The sequence below is a fragment of the Symphodus melops genome (genome assembly GCF_947650265.1).
Source record: "Symphodus melops genome assembly, chromosome: 18".
Lineage (NCBI taxonomy): Eukaryota > Metazoa > Chordata > Actinopteri > Labriformes > Labridae > Symphodus > Symphodus melops.
Genome location: NC_136708.1, coordinates 1,222,195 through 1,242,483, shown reverse-complemented (window position 1 = coordinate 1,242,483; position 20,289 = coordinate 1,222,195). Strand labels below are relative to the sequence as shown.

Sequence of the window (20,289 nt, the reverse complement as noted above, 5' to 3'; positions counted from 1 at the left end):
GGCGTCAGGAGTCGTTCATTCAGAGGACAACTCCACGAGTTTAATGTTCAGAACACTTCAGTTTGCTTTAAATGGATGAGGGAGGGAGATCTGCAGCCTTTCTCCCAGCACAGCTCGTAACACACAATGAATATGGCGTCACCTGGCGTGCAGTGTGTGACATGGCGACTACACCGTGCTAATGACAGCGCGTGTCAGCGTTCATCGCTGGTACGTTGGTCACAGCCATCTCTTCAGATGAACCAGTAAGTATGAAGTGTGTCTCATACACCTGATTTTACAGCAGGCGCAGGTGTCAGCTGGTCGATGGTGTCAGTCAGTAGAAGCACACACATTGGTTAAAAAGCTCTCGGCCCCGCTGCGTCACGGAGACGTTCGGTATCTGTGACCCAGAACTACACACATCGCTTCCTTCCTCTCATCCGACTGTCCTCATTCGAACACACTTTGACTCCTTGACTGTTTAAAACTAAAGCAGCACAGCCTTCTCTTTAAAGTCCTTTATAAATAAAGTTGGTTTGAATACAACAGGAAGTCATCATCACTTTGTACCTCCTCCCTGAAGGTCCGCCTCTTTGGATCTCGTGGCTTTCTAACCTCGGACTCTCTCCACCAGGATGAAATCGTCTGTTACTGCACTTCACCTTCCTCTTCAGCTTCAGACTGTCTTCATGCAGCTGCTCAAAGTCAGGCTGGGATTTGAACTTGTAACCTCACAGTGAGGAGCATCCGACTGCCTCTGTGATTAATCCATTAACCTCCACACACACACACACACACACACACACACACAGAGAGCATTCCTCCGTTCAGCCCGGAGGAGCCGAGCTTTACAAGAGAAAGAAAAAGAAGAGCTTCCCGAGTGTTTTCACTTTGTATTCAAAACTTCTCCGACTCGGCAGCCCAAGGTGAGCGGGTACACGGTGAAATTACAACCTGCCAAGAGCTGGTACATTTAGTTTGGGGCTGTAACGTCTACCAACCACTTTGGCAGGAAACCAAGCTGAAGGTCCTGTTCTACTAAATAAACACCAGTGAGGAAGAAAAGAGAAGACAGACAGAGGTAAAAACTGTCAGAGTGTGATCTGTGTGTGAAGGTGTGTATACAGCCTCTGTGACGGACAGAGGAGATGACATCACATTAATACTCCTCTGTGTGTCTGATGCTCTCACATGGACATTGCTAATTAGGTTTCTGCATGTTTTATCATTTTCGACTTGCACTGATTTGTCTATGTATAGGTATCCTCCAGTAACACAGGGCGCAGGTGGCCTAGTGGTTATATGACGTTCGCCATGTAAAGATGCTGTAGTCCTCGTCGCAGCAGGTCGTCCTGACTCTCTCCTCCAAACGAGTTGACCAGAACCAATCAGAACAGTGCAATCCAGTCAGAGGACAGTCTCTGCAGACACAGTCACACATGTATGGAGGCCCAGAAGGGACAAAGGAGCAGCTTCTCTGTAGGAGAAGACTGAGTTTTATTTTGAAGGGACAAAGGAGCAGTTTCACTTTAGGAGGAGACTGATTTTATTTTGAAGGGACAAAGGAGCAGTTTCACTTTAGGAGAAGACTAAGTTTTATTTTGAAAGGACAAAGCAGCAGCTTCACTTTAGGAGAAGACTGAGTTTTATTTTGAAGGGACAAAGGAGCAGCTTCACTTTAGGAGAAGACTGAGTTTTATTTTGAAGGGACAAAGGAGCAGTTTCACCTTAGGAGAAGACAGTTTTATTTTGAAGGGACAAAGGAGCAGCTTCACTTTAGGAGGAGACTGAGTTTTATTTTGAAGGCCCCCACATAAGTCTTAGTTTTATTTTGAAGGAAACAGCTGCTGTCTTCTCAGGGATGTTATGTACATTTAGCACGCTCTGAGAAGGCAGCGTTTCCTGACCTTCCTGAGGATGTGGTAGGAGATGGAGGCGTTGGCATCGATGATGATGGTCGCCACTTTGTCGTCACGGATCTCCTTCAGCAGAGGGGTCGGGTCCAAACTGTCGTCCAGCATTCGAACCGACAGCGTCTCCCTGGAGATGAGGAAGCGGTGGACAAGCTCCTCCAATCGCAGCAGACCTAAAGGGGGGCGGAGTCAGAAATCAGGAAGCGTAGCAACAACAAACACAGCATGGGGTAAAAAAAAAATAAAAATAAATCAGCCTCTTCTGAAGATGGACTGAAAATGTGCGGAGACTCTGAGGCCCGCTGGCAAAGACGACAGGAGTCTATAAATAATCCTCGGCTGATTGTTTGGCTTGTTTACCTCTAAAATGATCACTTCCACTCGAAAAAAAAAAAACAGGTTTGAGAGATTGATGAGCCTCGGAGTCATTAGAGACAAACAACTCTGCAGGTCTGCATTAAACTGAGACCAGAGTCAAGGTGATTATGTTGGAAGTCCATTCATCAATCTGGACAAAAACAAGTGATTATTACAGAGCTGCATATTTCTACAGATACCTCCAACGACAACCAATGAGCTCTCAGTGTTTGTGCTCATCTGTTCTTAGTCAGCAGGTCATCTCTTCACAGTTTGGGTTCAAACAGGAAGCTCACTCCATGAAACTTATCGTCCGGATCAACCGTGTTTGACATCTTTGAACTCTGAACTACTTCAAGGACTATTCTAGAAAAAAATCTGAGAAACTTGAACCACGCACTGAGGTGTGTTTGTCTCTTCCTTCAGTCAGAACCGCTGAATAAAAGAAAATCAGAATCAATCTTCATTGTTGAAATACTTTTAAATGAAAGAGAACGTCGTTAAAGAAAATGTTTCCTTGGTAACTCTTCTCCTGCTTCACCTCACTTTTATCACTCTGAGCCGCTCGGCCTCCGTCTCCTTCGTCCCTGACAGAAGCAACGGGCGTGTCTCGCCTAATCGCCGCCATAAAACGTTTATCACGGTGCCGCCGGGTTTCACTGTCCGACAGCATCGTTCTCAACAACAGAGCAGGCCTGTTAAACTGCCCGTTAACAGGACGAGGATACAGCTAAAGGCCGAGAGGCTTAGAGGGGCGGGGTTTAAACTGTGAGCCAGGGCGGGGACCAGTCGGGCGGAAAAACAAGAGAGAGACCGATGAAGGAGGAGTGGAGGAGGAGAGGAGGAAGGAAGCAGAGCAGGAATGAAGAGTGGCCCTTAAATGAAATGCTTAAAGATCAGAGGGGACGCATCAGACAAAGTGTGAACGGCGGACTCACACTCGGCTTTGGCACACACGAGGCTGGCTGTCGGGTAGCCGAAGGAGCGCAGGATGGAGCCGATGGCCAGGCTCAAGTCCTCGTTACTCGGGTACAGAGTCACCGAGGCGAAGCGGAGGTACGGCAGCTTCGGCGTCTCCTCGGGGCCGATCTTCACGTGAGGAATCTGAGGGAGAGAGTGAGGAGGAAGAGGACATATAAGAAAGGACAGAATGACTCGTCCCCGGGTCATTCCCGTGACACCAAGTTTTCCTGGCCATGATATTTTAAGAAGAAGCCAACAGAAAAAATGAAACATAACAGGAATCATGATTTGTCACATAGTCACCACGATCACTTCAACCGATCTTTGATTGCATTTTAAATCGACGAAACTCAATCAAGGATCAATCAGTCTCACCTACAGTCAAGCAGAAGTTAACTTTCGTAACCTAGCAACAAAGAGCGCTGCAGTGAGAAGAGCCTCACTTCTTTGACCGCATGAGTTCATTTCTCTGAGGCCACAAAGATCAACAGAGGAGCAGAAGAAGAACAGTTCCTCAGTACTGTGAGGAGAGCAAAGATCCTCTGTGATGACAGAGGCTTCACTCACGCTGAAATGTTAATGACAAACTGAAAGATTAATCACGTCAGTGAGGAAGGGAAAAGCAAAAAGTCTCAGTGATCTCACCTGCTGCACACCTGCTCAGGTCTCAAACAGTGAACTGTGATTAGCTCAGCTTGGCCTCAAATCTGCACAGCTTATTTTAAATCCAGGCAGAGAATGGAGTAAAGTGCAGGCAGAAGGAGACCATGTGACCACATTTAAAGGATTAGGACAAGACGGAGATGTAGATTCATTCAGGCAGGAGAATGGTTAATCACCAGTTAAACCTTTAATAACCCATAAAAGTGCAGTTTCACTTCCAAGAAGGAAACACGAAGTGATGAACTGACAATCACATGTCAGATGTTTAAACGACCTACGACCTGGAACATGAGAACATGGCTGCTGCGTGAATCTGCATTACAGACACGACACAGTGAGCTGTTTCAAAGCCACATCGGACTCACCTCTTTTTCCCCACAGATGTGACTGACGGTGGAACCGGAGGCGGGGCTGGAGGCGGGGCCAATCACAGAGACCACACCCTTTGGAAGGATCTGACACACTGAGAGAAAAAACAAAGGTATGTCTACAATAAAATGAAATAAAAGTGGAACAGAACATTTGAAGAAGATCGTTTAAACAGCAGCTTGATTTGTCATGAAAGGATCCCTGAACGTTTACCACAGTTACTGTTAAACTTCGACACAAATGTCTGAAAAACCTCCAAAAAGTTATCTCTGCCTCCTCACAGGGAGGAGGTTGCTGGTTTGAATCCCCGTCTGACAGGAGCCTCTCTGTGTGGAGTTTACAAGCTCTCATTGAGCACTATTGCACTTTATATCTTTATATCTGTTTCAGTCAAATTTTATAATAATTTAAAAAACGAGCCGCTTTGAAAGAGACGTTAAAAGACGACGTGAAGAATCTCGTCTCGATTGAAAAAGTTTTTCTTGTTTATTAAAAGATAAATGTGAAGTTTTTGATTTCATGAAAGGAAAAACAACGACACAAAAAGTTCCTGTTACGAACAAACAAAGACGTGACCTTCAGGAGGGTTTAGAATCAAACCTGATATCAACATATCAGAGGTGTGTGTGTGTGTGTGTGTGCGCGTGTGTGTGTGTGTGTGTGTGTGTGTGTGTGTGTGTGTGTGTGTGTGTGTGTGTGTGTGTGTGTGTGTGTGTGTGTGTGCACAATGTCGAGCTCTGACAGAAGACATTAACTGCCTCTCCGTCGGGAAGTCTCTCTCCGAGCTGCCGGCAGTTCAGAGTCGATAAACGTTGGCTCCTGCAGCTCGTGCAGAACGATGAGAGCTCTGCGGTCACGACGACCTCGATCCACGGCGGCGCGACGCCCTTTGAATGTGTAACACCCCCTTCTGTCTGTACGCCTGCTCCCCTCATGTTCAAGCAGGAAGTCATTAGGGAGTCAGGAGGAGTCACACCATCCATGAGTTTGACTCCAAAAACCCAGAAAGGCTGAGTCTGACACCTCCGACCTGTGATTGGTTTTTTTTCTGGATCTAAACGACAAGAAGGTTAAGAAAGTTTGAAATTGGGTGGCGCCGATAGCGCAGCGGCAGCGCGCGCACCATGTTGCAAGGCTTTGCTCCTCGCGCGGGCGGCCCGGGTTCGTGTCCGGCCTGTGGCCACTTTCCCGCATGTCTCTCCCCACTCTCTCCCTGTTTCCGACTCTATCCACTGTCCTATCAATAAACTCAAAAAGGCCAAAAATAAACCTTTAAAAAAAAAAAAGAAAGTTTGAAATTGCTCCCTTTCATTGCTTCAACACAGAACCATGGTTCTGTGTGTTAGTCCTGATCAAGGCGTGTTCAGGTGTTTTACTCTGTGTGTGTGGTGTGTAAAGTGCCGCTCCACAGAGCGTGGAGGAAACACGTACGCCCGCTTCACGTGGACCCGCCTGGTCAAAGGAGGCGGATGTTTTATCGCTCTGCTCCCTCACGCTGAAGGAGCGGGCAGTTACTCACTGGTCTCTGTGGTGTCGTACTGGGAGTCCTTGGTCAACTCGTAGACGTCCACCTCCACCCTCGCCTCCGAGGGGCCCTCCATCAGACTGTTGATGTTCTCCCTCGCCAAGGCCAGCGCCAGACGCTCACCACGACCGCACGTTGACTGGTCATCCAAAATGGCCGCTGGAGGGAGATACAGGAAGGTACAGTTTGAGAATACAATAATGTTTTTAGTTTTCGCTGCTTTGAAGGCCGTTTTGGACGCCCCTGGGTTTGCCAGATATGAGAGCAGTTATCAGGTGAACAGGTGTTGCAGCGATGGAAGCGGGCAGTGGAACTGCTTCAGATAGAAGTGATTGTACCCGAGCTAAAAAGCCTCTGCATGTTTCTAATAAGCTCCAGCAGCAGAAAGCTGCTCAAACTAGGATCAATGTTGGAGATGAAACATGGAGAGAGGTTAGAACGCAGAAAGCTTTACAGACCCATGCAGAGCTGGCTAAACACTGAAGCTACAGTGTCCACCACATGCAGAGCTGGCTAAACACTGAAGCTACAGTGTCCACCACATGCAGAGCTGGCTAAACACTGAAGCTACAGTGTCCACCACATGCAGAGCTGGCTAAACACTGAAGCTACAGTGTCCACCACATGCTGAGCTGTGTGAGAGGAGGGGGGGAGACAGCTCTCTTTGATGATTAGAGTTTAGACTGCAGTACTCATTTAAAACACTAGGGGGCGGAGTTACAGACTGCTCCTTTAATGTTCATGGATTCTGTTTCCTGCCTCTTCAGACTTCGGTTTATATTTGTCTCGTCCTGTCTGACTGTTGGAATGCTAAAAATAAGATCGCCCAGGAACACGTAGTTTAATCTGTTTAAAACGCAGAACGCAGGACCACACGGAGCTGTTTCTGTGTAACTCATCCGTCTGTTGTTTCCCCGTGTCAGTGGACACGTTGAGCTGTTCTGCTGCAGAGCAAACACGCCGCCCGACACGTCTGAATATCAAAGCAAGTGTGGCGCTCAGTCTCAGTAACAAGCAGCAACTCTTCTGCAGGCTCGGCTCTGGATGTGATTTGTGTTTGGTGAATAATTAACGCGTCTCGGGAGCGGACTACGAGGCCGATTCATCGAGTCCTTCCTCAGAAGAGACGTTTGTGGAGTCGTGCAGTTTAGAAAAATAGAAACAGAGCCAGATGGTTCGTGTCCTTCACAGAGACGCTCCTCAGAAACAGGACAAGGCGGAGACTGGATTTCATAATGGTGTTCATTTTACCTTCAGTTAGTCATTAAAGGAACGCTTCACGTCTTTGTTAGCTGATAACAGATAACAGCGTTTCATTTGTTGGTGAACTGGACACAGCTTTAGGGGTCATGAGCGTGTATCACACGACATCGCTCCCAGGTGCCTTTCATTCAGACGGCGATGGCGTTTTCGGGGCTTAAAAACACAAAATAAAATGAATTTCCTTTTAAACATTTCACTGCAAATGTTTTTATGTTGTATTTATTAAGAGTAGACATGTCTTTGAGCTTTAAGACAGATATTAAGGAAAACTCTAAATATTTCCCAGCATGCTCGGCGCTCAGAGGGAGGGGAGGAAGATGAGAGTGCAGATAAAGAGTCTTCTTCAGGACACTCAGCAGTGTTCAAACACTATCTGTAAATATATCAGCTTCACTGCGACCACACACACACACACACACACACACACACACACACACACACACACACACACACACACACACACACACACACACACACACACACACACACACACACACACACACACACACACACACACACACACACACACACGCAGGCTGCAGGGAGAGACGATGAAACGATCAGAGGTCCTCAAACACTCTCTTGTTTTTCTGAAGCTTTCAGCAGCCATCTTTGTTACGATCTCGTTTTAGAACCAGGCGGAGCCAAAACACAAAACACCGACTGATCCTCTGTAGTGTCCGACAGAGGACACGACTTCCTGACTTGAGTCAAAGCACAGATCCTCCCGGTCCAATCTGACTAACGTTGAACGTGGTGTGAGTGTGGCTGGTTGTAATGTCAGCTCAGTGACTGACGAGTAACCCCGCCCCTCGCCCAGTAACCCCGCCCCTCGCCCAGTAAGCCCGCCCCTCGCCCAGTAACAGCTGAGCTGACTGACTGCTGGCCTGAGAGCTCAGCAGGATCATGTTCCAGCTGAGATGTCAGAGATTAGAGTTGAGGAAGTAACGATTGATACTTCTGTCCATAGACGCGTGCTCATTGGTCCTTCTCACTGCACGCCTCCCTCCACTCTGACCTCAGCTGTTTGGGTCCGTGATGAACTCGTTTGGTCTCTCTTTGTGTTCCCTTCTGTTTCTGTAAATTACCTCCTGACAGCTCTGTTTACCCGCTCCGAGCTGAACAACCGGCTCCACTCACATTTAATATCAAATTATGCTGTTTCACTTTTTACCCAGGTGCTGAAACGCCGTCCTGCCCGCCGGTGCAGAAACGTCATCTTGTATTTATGTAAAGCGGCTGCAGAGCGAGTCGGAGTGCCGCCGCTGTGTTTACTTCTGGATTGGACCTGAGACTCGCCGATGAATCTGCTTTTATCGAGGCTCACGGCGCCCTAAAGACTGATTTTATTTCGACCCCTGGAGGCGGCGTAACTTCACAAAAATTGACTAACAGGTTTGGTTGTCACTTCATGTTTCTGACATGGCGTGATGTGAGGAGGAGGAGTGGACTCTGGGGGGCTGCAGGTGGGTCGACAGATTCAACCAGACAAGACAAAAAGAGACTAAGAACAACAAATCGCTGCGTCTGCCCGAGGCGGGATTCACAGCGCTGAATCCTCCGGAGGCTTCTGTCCTTTCAGAGGAGAACAACACTCCTCATCGCACACATGGCCCCCGTGCGTGTGTGTGTGTGTGTGTGTGTGTGTGTGTGTGTGCCAGTCTGTGCCCATTTTTAACACTTCTATTGATTTCTACTCGGAGCCGCTCGCCGTGACCACATTAAATTTGGTTTAAGTGAAGCGCTGCGATGTGGCGGGTAAACTGCTCCCTGAAGATCTCAGTTGTTCTTGCAGATAAATTTGTTTTCTTAATGTCTTGTTTTTAGTGTCACATAAATCCTGAAATAAGCAACAGAACAATCCTCGCTTTGATCCAGACGGGAAGTCGAAAGCAGGATATTGATTTTCCCCTCAGGAGTATTTGTATCAACTCTTTTTCTGATCCAACGCCGCTATCAGGTCAGAGCTAAAAACAATCCCATCAGCCCCTGATGCACTTAGTGTTTACAGCTCATTAGTAGCTGAGCTGATTGACAGGTGGGCGCCGTGCTTAAACCCGCCTCAGCTCTCAGCCTGTCGTTAGCTTGACTCAAAGTTAGCCTGAGACAGCATTTCCAGCACGGAGACCGCCATCCATGGGACTCCAGCGCCCCCTGCAGGGACACACGGGGGACTCCAGCGCCCCCTGCAGGGACACACGGGGGACTCCAGCGCCCCCTGCAGGGACACACGGGGGACTCCAGCGCCCCCTGCAGGGACACACAGGGTCTCCAGCGCCCCCTGCAGGGACACACAGGGTCTCCAGCGCCCTCTGCAGGGACACACAGGGGACTCCAGCGCCCCCTGCAGGCACACACGGGGGACTCCAGCGCCCCCTGCAGGGACACACAGGGGACTCCAGCGCCCCCTGCAGGAATATTTACATTCTGTGAATAGACACCACAAACAGCCATGTCCATGTCTTTATTGACTTCTGCAGGACTCTGTCTCTTCAGTGGGAGTCCTGTGTGAGCGTCTAACCCAGAACTTCCACAGGTTGGGGTGCTCCGCTTCGTTACAGCTCTGTGCTCCTTCAAAGCCCCGTCTACCTTCTCTGGTCCAATCAAATCCAGAGCATTCAGGAGCAGAATCTAAAGTTAGAAGGAGGACGTACTGGCTGCTGCATTGTTGTCTCAACACAGCATGTTTCCTTCATGATCACAGAGGAAGAGAGCAGCTCTCTGATTGGTCCTTTAACTTCCCAAATGACGAGAATTTTTAAAACTTCAAGATTCAAGATTTTTATTTGTCACATGCTCATACAGATGTGCAGTAAAATGTAAGGACTGTTCTGCAGACCATGCAGCAACAATAATAACAATAAACTCTCAGATTAGCAATAATAGAATAGAATGTAAACTAAAAAATAAAATGAGTTATTTGAATGTACAAAAAAATAATAAATATAGAATAGAGTTTAAAGTGAAATCCATCCTGTTGTTACAAACTGATCGGTACTCCGTCTCTTCTATCGTTTAGGGATCTTTATTGATGAATTGAGTTTAGTGACTCCTTCAGAGAGACTGATCGCTCAGGTGGAAATAATTCATGGCGGCTTCTCGTCTCACAGCTGAAGGACACCGATGCCGCTGAATTGTTAAAAATTCCTTGATACATTATTTATATTTATTTATTTATTTTGAATCTGGCCTGAGGACAGGGTACCTGCACGCTGATGAAGATTTATTTTGAGACCTTCTTTTATTTCCAACTCTATAAGTCACCTATTCCAAACAATCGTCTGAATTCAGCCTGAGACCACGCCCACCTGTGACGTCATACAGCCATGCAGGACGTGCTGCAGGGAAGAAACGACCAGACCAAATGAAGGCCTGGATGTTTGGAGGATGTCAAATGATCTAAACTGGGAGAATCTGACAAACGTCTCCGTTTCCACACCAAGGACCTGCTGAAGAAGCAGGAAGCATGTGAGGGAAGACAAACAGACGCTGAATGAACAACATCTGTACACGCTGTGAGCTCAGATCAGGAGACCTTCAGGAGCCGCCCTCCAGAGTCTGCGTCCATCTTTTCAGCATGTGAAAACAGTTTGAGTGTAAACTCAGAGCAGAGAACAACAAGGGCAGTTTGACTTCATTACGCTGCCATATTTCTACAAACGGTATATTTGACATGCATCACTCGGAGCTGCTACAGGAGGACAGTTCTTAAAGGGTTAAACTTTAGAAAAGGTTCATATTTTTAGAACATCATCAGTCTCGTGTTTCTGTGCAGCGATAACCTCGTCTTCCTCCTGATCCACAGATTGACTGTTTCAGCTGCTCTGGTAACTAATCACCATCTGACTGACAGCCGTGTATTGACCTGTGAGGCGGCACGCACACACACACACACACACACACACACACACAGCTGCTCTAATTACAGCCAGTGTCATAATGCATTCTGGGTCATCTCCCAGCGTGACAGCCATGAATCAGCTCGTTAAACGTATGAGATTGATAATCACAGCTGAGTCATGAGTCCTCCTCTCCTATTCGATTGTGGCTTCTGATTGCTTTTTGCAGCTGGGTTTGTTTTTGGATTGATAGAACCGTCACCTTGCTGAAATTCTTTTTGGAAAACTAAACCTGAGCACAGAGGTTCTCGCTGGATTAGAGTTACCCGTCTGGTCATGTGGCGTCGGGAGAAACGCCACAAGTTGCACGGTGACTGAAACAATAGTCTAGAACATGTCTACTTTCTGTTTGTTCGTCTGTGTCCACTCTTCAGCAGAAAAGCTCGGACCCTTCTTTAGCTGAGGAGGAGGAGGAGGAGGAGAGAAGAAGAAGAGGGTGTGTGTTCATGAAATGGTCAGGACACGACGGCTGGTCCAGGAGCTGCAGCTCTGTAACGAGCACTTCCTGGTTAAGATATGTTAAATACATAGTGGGGAGGTGCGAGCGGGGACTGTGTTGTGAAGTTCTTCAAAAGGTGTCGGCTCAGATAAATGATGTTGAAGCAGCAGCAGCTTAAACAAACTACAGAATGCCCCGCAGGACGAAGTGGACCAGAAATCAGTGCTGCCACGCGGTTCTTAACGCACAGAAAACCTTTCACACAGTCCTTTTGATTCGACTGAATCATGAACCTTTGAATGTTTGTGTTTGAGCTGCGAGTGTTGAAGTGGAACTAAAGTGGATTTTCCACCACCTGAAGAGAGCAGCGATGCTAAAAGAGAAATATTCATGTTACCTGAACACGGTCCAAAAAAAGCATTCACGGAGGAATTTGAACAAAAATGCTTGCTTGATATTTGTTTGTGTTACTTCACTCACTGTAGAGAACGTTCACTTTATTACTCCACAGGCAAGGATGGCAAAACACCACGCATGAACATCACAGCATGCGCACACAGTTCAGAGGTCAAAGTTTGACCTTCAGGTGGAAAACAAAGCACGGCCTATGTTGTGAATGATGAAACCCTCAGACAGGTCATCGGTCCTTCTGTTTATTTCTAGAAGGTTTGATGAGGACGAGTTTGGGCCTGACGGGGTTAAATGAGATTATAAATGTAGAATAGACTTTTCTTTAACGTGTAATTTAAACTGAACTCTATTGAGATGAAACCGTCAGCGTGTCATGTTGTTCTTCAGGGTTAAAATGTGACCTCTGTCATTTCCACTGTGACTCCACTTATCAGACATGGAAGACGAGTGTGCGTGTGCGTGTGTGCAGCAGTCAGCTGTTATTAATGGAAGAGTGAAAGGTGAGCCATTACACATCACCAGACCACCCGGTTACCATGGCAGCCTGCACCATGTAATTGCTCGCCGCTTTCACTGAAGCCCCGCGTGATAAAAGCAACAGGGGATTTCAACTCAGGGCCATCAGGGCGGAGAGATGAACGTGAAGGAAAAAAAAAAATCCTTATCTGCTGCGAGGAGGAGAGAGCTGAACTTTTACTTCCCTCCCTTTAGGTCGCAGCTTTTATGGGAGTTAATCTTCCTCTGCCGGGCGCGACGAGGATGAGGAGGGAGCGCGGCTGATAGCAGAGCGAGACTCAGGCCGAGACGAGAATGGAGTCACAGAGACGCTCCCTGATCCAGTCTCTGCAGAGTTCATTTGCATTTTACAAATGATTCAACGTGGGACAGAAAGAAGGAGCAGAAGGAATGGAAACGCAGAGCGTGTGAACGAGGAAGGGAAGCCTCGGGGGCGCTCGCAAGAAGACAAACAAAGAAAAGAGGTCGCGTGAGAGGAATCAAGATGGCAAACAGACAGCGGTGGGAGGTGAGATGAGAAACACAACGATGAGGAAACACCAGAGAGAGCGAGATACAAACACGAGCAAACAGAGGAGGAGCGAACACACAGGAGAGAGACAGACTGTGTTTATAGGCAGGAGGATTCTGGGTAAATGACAACATATCAAGTAAAACAACCACCGATACTGTGTCAGTCAAGACACGCAGACTCTACAGAGTACCCGATCCAGACCATCAAGTCCTGGGTCAAGACCAGTACGTCGTAAAACAGGGACAAGCTCACATTTTAGACAAAAAAGACAGAAAACTTATCCCGAGTTCATGTTGACAAGTCTTGACCATCTATCACCAAGTTCAAGTCAACCAAATCCTAAACAAGTCCCACTCAACAAGTCCCCATGTTGTGTGTCCCAATTCATCCTTTGGCACAAGAACTACGAGGCCTTCAGAAAGAACTTCAAACTACCTAATACAGGAACTACAAGTCCCACTCAAGTCCCAAGTCAAAACCAAAAACTTGTTTTGATTATCTCAAGTCCATGCAAACAAGTCTTGACTATGTATCACAGGGTTCCACACCGACAAATTCCAGTCCAACGTCAAGGTATTCTACTGTGGGTACCCGATCCCCACCGACAAGTCCCAAGACGTAACCAAAATGTCCAAGTCGAGAACCTGTCCCAACAGGTCCAGAAACAGGCCGCCAATCCCCTGACAAATCCTTAGCCCAGATCAGTATGGCCCAACCGAGAGCCAGAACAAGAGCGACGAGTTCCTGCAAAGTCTCAAGACCAAATCAACATGCTCAACAAGCTAACCCCACATCAGGACCTGAAAACTTCCCAAGTCAAACATACAGTCTAAACTTTCTGTTGGTCACCCTTTCTAGTCCCAGACCTACAAATCCTAACCGAGTCCCAAGCCAGGTCCAGTATCTTCATATGAAGGGCCCGAGGTGGACCAACAGGATCCGATTGAAGACAGGTCCAGTGCCAAACTGAAAAGTCCCAAGTTAGTTTTATGTTTCGATTTAAGGTCCGGACACATGACATCTTTGGACGGGCTTGTTGTCACGGCGACTGTACTCACCCATGCGGACGGCAGAGAGGGTGTTGGCCTGGCTGAAGGAGAGCGGTGCCATGGTCAGCAGCAGGACGACGACGTAAATCGACAGCAGCAGTGCTGGCAGAGCCGGCATCTTCCACTGCTCCTCATGGAGAATGGTCTGCTGGCCGCCTGTACCGCCCCCTGCAGGACAGAAGGAGTCATTACCACCACAAAGATACATCAGATTGATTCATCTCACTTATTGTCCCGATGTTTTGAATAACAGCTTCCACATGCTTTAAATAGACTTTTCCCCCTTTAGAAAGAAGAACAATGATAATGAGACGAACCATGCAGCAGCCTGACAGCTTCTCCGTTAACACCTTATTTTCAAACAGTGTCTGTCGCAATGAAGCATCACTCATAACAAGCTCCACAGCGTGTTGACAGTTATGCGTCTCTGCAGGAAGCGGAGCATCGACCTTGTTATCCACATCTCGTCCATTAGATTCGTTAGCACAGACTCATCATCCACTCTGTCAAAACAAGAGTCCATTTGGAGACGAACAGCAGGTTTTAAACGCAGCTGCCGGAAAGAAACTCCAGATACGTGAAAGAATATCATTTAAAAGTGCAAACAGTGACCTCAGCTCGAGCTTCTTTACCACAGCTTCGAAACATGTTGTTTATATTTATTCATCAGTTTGTTAACCCTGGTTCAACCATGAGAGTAATCTGTACGTTCTCTGAGATCTCTGCTGCCACCTGGAGGACAGGAGGACAACCACACCACAGAAGAAGAATACCACATGAAACGAACTGTGTTGTGACGTATTTCCAGCAGAAACTGAAAAGAACCAATCACAAGCCAGAAGGCAACAACGTCACTTAAAGCCGTCATCACCTCTTTGTACTGTCAGTGATTTCCCAACAGCTTAATACTGCTGTGAGCTCAGACTGCGTTTCGGTGTTACAGAAGCACGGCACAGTGGGAGCTCCACATACACAGACATGCACACACACATGCACACACACATGCACACACACACACACACACACACACACACACACACACACACACACACACACACACACACACAGTGCATTCGTAGCAGAAGGCAGCAGTCTGGATGAACAGCGCAGCGTCCAGCATCTTTTTACCAAGCGCTCTGATCTCCAAACGTTCAAGTCGAAAATCGTTCAACTTTTCAGTGAGGCGCGGGTGACATCACCGGCGCTCTTTTCCAAATGTTAAATGTTACTGGACAAACAAGTGTCGCAGCTTTAAACGGCGGTCTGAACAGGGCTTCAGTCTATTTATAATCCCGCCTCTCACCACATCTTTAATGTGTTTCCTTCTCTAAACAGATAGAAGTTAAAAATCATGATCTTTTCTACTTTAAGATTTCATTCAGTTGGCGTGCTCCCTGTTAAACTTACTGATATTTATTGTCGGCTCACACCAGCAGCTCCTTCAGAGACTGTAATTAATTTTTAATCTTGTTTTTAATGAGGCCTCGTCTCAGGTCTGTGGCATGTATGGACTGTCCTCGTCTGACTCCACCGCTGACGCATCATTATCATTCTTATTAGTACTTCGCTGACCTCCTGTAATCATCCAAATACCTCCGCCTGACTCCAAGAACTAAAAAAGGAAATGGCTGCCCAGGAGGTCCAGAGGGAGAACAAAGTGATTCACACGCGGCGGCTCTTATTAACCCGTGCTGCTTTTTTCCTTCAGACACTTGGAGATAATTTGACATTCACAGACGGAGCCCAGATCATTGTGATCCTCAAAGCAAGCAGTGACACTCTTCATGGAAGAACTGGCCGACCATGCACACCAACGCTCCCAACGAGGACGTTCTGAAACAGAAATCAAAGATGTGAAAACGACGTCCTCCAGGTGCAGACGGATGTACGACGTGTAGACTCTAACGGCTCCAACATGTTTCTGTTGTTTAATGAGTGCAGGATGTTTCTTGAGATGCTTGGACGTCGACTAGTCGCACTTTGCATTGTGGAACGCCTCCAAGACGCCAATTAGCTTGTTAGCTTGTTAGCCTACCAACAAAATGAATGGTGGGTTGTCTTGCAGCAGCCAGGTCACATGAGCAAAATAAACGTTACTTAAAGAGACGTTGACAAACTAGCTAACCGGTGCTGGAAGCTTCCAACACTGCCGGTGTGTTAGCCTTTAACACGTCACTCTGGACTGATCGCTTCTTTGATTCATCTGTTATTGAACAACGTCAGGATCATGAAGATTAAACAACACGAGTCGTCTGTTCATGCAGCCAAAGGTCGCCAGTTAACGTGGTCACCCTTTAAACCGTAACACCTCGAGCTGCTGCAACATGTGAAGGCTGAAGAGCTGCAGGTTCGAGGGACGAGCAGCCGGATAGAAACTCTCTGATGGAAGTGGTCGAGGCTCTGAAGACACTGAACTGGGTGGAGACAGTGAGTGATGGCAGCACTGTTTCACTGCTGATTATCACATGTTCCTCTTACTGCATATTACCCACCAACACTGCTATTATTACTGCTGCTCATAGCATGACTACAGGAGTGTGAGAAGTCATCCAGTTACTGGTTGCTTCAAACTAAGCGCCGCAGGGTTCGGAGCGAGCTGAGTCCTCTCGCTGGTTCTGTGTCCACATCAGTCTGATTCTGAAGAACTCGTCCAAACGATGCAGGTGTGAAAACCCTCAGGTTGTTTAGTTTCATAATTGGATGTTTTGAACGTTATATCTGCACACTTGTTGGCTGTGTTCAACATTTTAGTTTTTTTTCATGAAATGAGGACAAAGAAAAAGAGATTCAGCAGTTTCAGTCGTGTTCAGAGAGGACAAAGATCCTGATAAAATGAGCTTTAAAATCATCACGCGAGCTGCTTTTTCACAAAGTAGCTGATTCAGTTTGGATTGAATCTGAGAGAGAGGGGCGAGCGAGGCGGCGTGTGTTTGAGAAGATTAGAGAAAAGAGAAGGCCAAGGGAGAAGATGAGCAACAGAGAGAACGTGAACATGAGCGAGAGAGGAGACAGAAACAGGAAAACAAGAGAGAGAGAGAGAGAGAGAGATTTAAAATGGCTGAGCGAGTGAGCATGACGAAAACGAGTCCAAGTGTTCAAAGTAGATTAGCGAGACTGCAGTGAGATTTTTTTCATCAGCCAAGCGTGTGCATGTTTTTATTCAAGATCTCAGAGCGACACCCCAACGCCGTTCACTCCCATCATGCAACTGGTGCATCGTCTCATCTCTGCCTGGACAGTTCCCCCCCCCCCCGGACTGCTCCTTCCTGATTTGTCTAACCCGCCCCACGCTAAATGTTTATCGCCGCCCTGCCAATGAGGCGTCCCACATGAATTTAAATGAGATTTCAGATGGAATTTAAATTGGCTGGAGTCGATCGGGATGAGCCGGATGGCAGAGAGATGAAGAGTGAACGATAACAGCCACCAATGGGAGAGAGAGAGTGTCTGTGTTCTGATACAGATGATGATGATGATGATGATGATGATGATAATGAGGATGTGATTGTTTTCGTACAGGCTGATTATCAGGTGTCATGTTGACGAGGCTGAATGTGTGATGGTGCTAAACTGCACTCTTCTTAATGAAGCGTGTGTGAGGGGCGTTTCCCATCAGGCCCGGATCATTTGATGAGAGTGAACACAGGTGTTCTGGTACCGTGCCCGAGCCCGCCCTTTAGAGGTGGACTACTGTCGACGGGAAGCAAGCCTCCTCAAACACTGCAGGGGTGTAATCTATATGGTGTAATTCTACGTGTTTCGTCTTGTTTAAAAACTCTCGGGGGGGGGAGTGAATAAAAACGCCCTCAGTTAGCAGGATGGACTCCACTGTCCTCACCAAACACGGGTGAATGTAGTCTGTGAACGGTTGCCATGGTTACTTTTTCTTCTTCTTTCTGTTTCTTAGCACATTCGTAAACTTGACTACGTGCACGCTGCCACCTGCTGGACCGCACTGTGCACATACACGGAGTGATCGCAGACCAGCGGGGGAGCAAACTGTGAAATCTGAAATCTCATTGGATGAAGACGGCAGACGTTCATGCACCTTAGTGACGCATCATGAGCCATGTTGGATTATCGAGGACCCGAATGAGGATCATTTATTTTATTTGATACAAGAGACACACATGTAAAAGAAAGAGGGCGTAACTTCTCCTCCTTCAGTCCTTTCAAAACCGACCAGACAGAAAATAACTTCTAACAGGGCGTCTGTGTCGTGACCACAGAGCGGCCTGGTCACCTGTTTTCAACACAATTTAACTGTCAGAGTGGATCACAGTGATCTCAAGAAGTGCGTATGGATTAACAGCACTCAGCAGCCAGTCAGCCCGTCTCTGGACTGTTTGATACGAGTGAAGCTCAGGAGAGAGAGAACGTGGGAAGTCTGGCAGCTTTAATTGAGAGAGTGAGGCGTGAAACATCAATGATCACCTTCACTCATGCTGTGATGTGTTCATTCAGCGTAACCAGGAGATTTCTGCTCAAAAGGAAGGACACACCTGAGTAAAGTTTGAAGGCAGGAAAAAGAAGCTTTCACTTTAAGATCTGTGAACATCTCCCCCTCATTGTTCACGTGTTGTTTTTCTCCCTGTGTCGATACCTCCCACTGCTGTCTCTAAATTATCTGAGGAATTATGTGCCGTGAGACTCTTTAGTCTGTCGATAAGTGTCTCAGCTACGGTGGCACCTTGACGGATTCCTCTGCATCCCTCCTCCGCCGCTGAGCGATGAGCTTTAGATAAGCTTTTTTTTTCCTTTTTCACTCAGAAAATGGATTAACGGCGTCTCATAGCAGGAAACTGAACTCTTCATTGTTCTTCTCCCAATCAACCCCCATCTGTTCTTCACTTCTCTCCGAGTCAGTCGTCACTCCGCAGCAGCTGCAGCCGCGTCGATAAGAGCCGATCAGGAACATTCACGTGTAACCTCCGTCCTGTTTTATTCATGTGTGAGTCTAACGGTGAACACATGGAGCCGTGCTGCGCTCATTCAGTGCCAGTGTGGCGTCACATGACGTGTGTGCTGGCACCCGCCTCACAGTTCAGCAGCTTCAACACAATCAGACTTCTTTAACTCTGCAGGTGCTGTGAACATTCAGCACACTGATACCGCTCAACCTTTAATCACATCATGTATGCAGATCACAGAGATCATGTTGCACATGCATGAATCTAACTATAAAGGGTTAAAGTTGAGCTAGTGTGCTGAGCGCCATTTTCAAACTTGCATGTAGTGTAACAATGCTGGATATGTCTGTTCTGTAAATCGAGCCGTCGTTCCCCTGACACACGTCGGCCACTGAAACCTCTTTCATAGACTCTCTCCTCCCAGCAGCCCTCACCTGGCAGCCCTGCAGCGTTCTGCCCCCTGGAAGGCTGCCAGAGAGCCGGCCAATCAGAGGAAAGTTGGCACGTGGGCAGAAGGGCCTTAAAGAGACAGCAGCTGAAATAAACGTCTCAGGCAGAGGATGAAATGAAGGTGTTACTGACGCTTGGATCAGATCATATGAAGCTGAGGAGAAGGTGCTCATTCAGTGAGACTTTACTCAATATAAGACAAGTGCAGAAAAAACCTCTCATTCCATGACATAAGAAGCAAAGATCAGGCCAGACAGTTTTACTGATAACGAGCGATCCACATCTTTATTTGTGCTTTTAATAAAAATGATTTAAAGAGACGCTTTTACCAAAGAGACGAAAATCTGAGTGTAAGAACTCACAAGGATCCAGAGAGGAGGAGGAAGTGCAAACAAACAGCTTTAAGTCTGACAGGAAGTGAGCAGAGGCGCTGACAGGAAGTGAGCAGAGGAGCTGACAGGAAGTGACCAGAGGAGCTGACAGGAAGTGAGCAGAGGAGCTGACAGGAAGTGACCAGAGGAGCTGACAGGAAGTGAGCAGAGGAGCTGACAGGAAGTGAGCAGAGGAGCTGACAGGAAGTGACCAGAGGAGCTGAGAGGAAGTGACCAGAGGAGCTGACAGGAAGTAACCGGAGGAGCTGACAGGAAGTGAGCAGAGGAGCTGACAGGAAGTGAGCAGAGGAGCTGACAGGAAGTAACCAGAGGAGCTGACAGGAAGTGAGCAGAGGAGCTGACAGCAAGTGAGCAGAGACAGAGCACATCATCGACAGCTGTTCTTGAGAGTTGTAATCAACATAAAAACCGTTTTAGGTATCATCATTATGAAGGGTTAGGGTGTTCATAAAGGGTTTGTGCAGATCAAAGAGAGTTTGGTATTTTGTCCCACCATCGGGGGGCGACAGAGGAGAAGAGCCCAGTCAGAGACTGAGGGTGAAGGTCGGATCAGACGGCGTCAGGGTTTCCTACAAGCTGCCGTATCTGACCAGTTTGGAGTTATAACAGGTTAGTGGTTTTTGGAGGCACTGGGAAATGTTCATGTTAACTTTTCTCTGTTTGTTGACATTATT

At 47.4% G+C, this 20,289-nt stretch overlaps 1 protein-coding gene across 3 annotated transcripts in view; it reads right to left on the bottom strand.

Moving 5' to 3' along the window:
• LOC306838903 (glutamate receptor ionotropic, kainate 5-like) overlaps positions 1-20,289 on the bottom strand; it is a 134,592-nt gene that overhangs the window by 38,565 nt on the left and 75,738 nt on the right. For all 3 annotated transcript variants that reach the window (XM_079367319.1, XM_079367318.1, XM_079367320.1), the window contains exons 3-7: positions 13,873-14,031; positions 5,767-5,931; positions 4,244-4,341; positions 3,191-3,356; positions 1,890-2,068 (exon numbers count right to left, since the gene is read on the bottom strand). In XM_079367319.1, coding sequence (XP_079223445.1) covers positions 1,890-2,068; positions 3,191-3,356; positions 4,244-4,341; positions 5,767-5,931; positions 13,873-13,981 — 717 coding nt within the window. In that variant the 5' untranslated portion in view covers positions 13,982-14,031. The remainder of the gene's footprint in view (positions 1-1,889; positions 2,069-3,190; positions 3,357-4,243; positions 4,342-5,766; positions 5,932-13,872; positions 14,032-20,289) is intronic.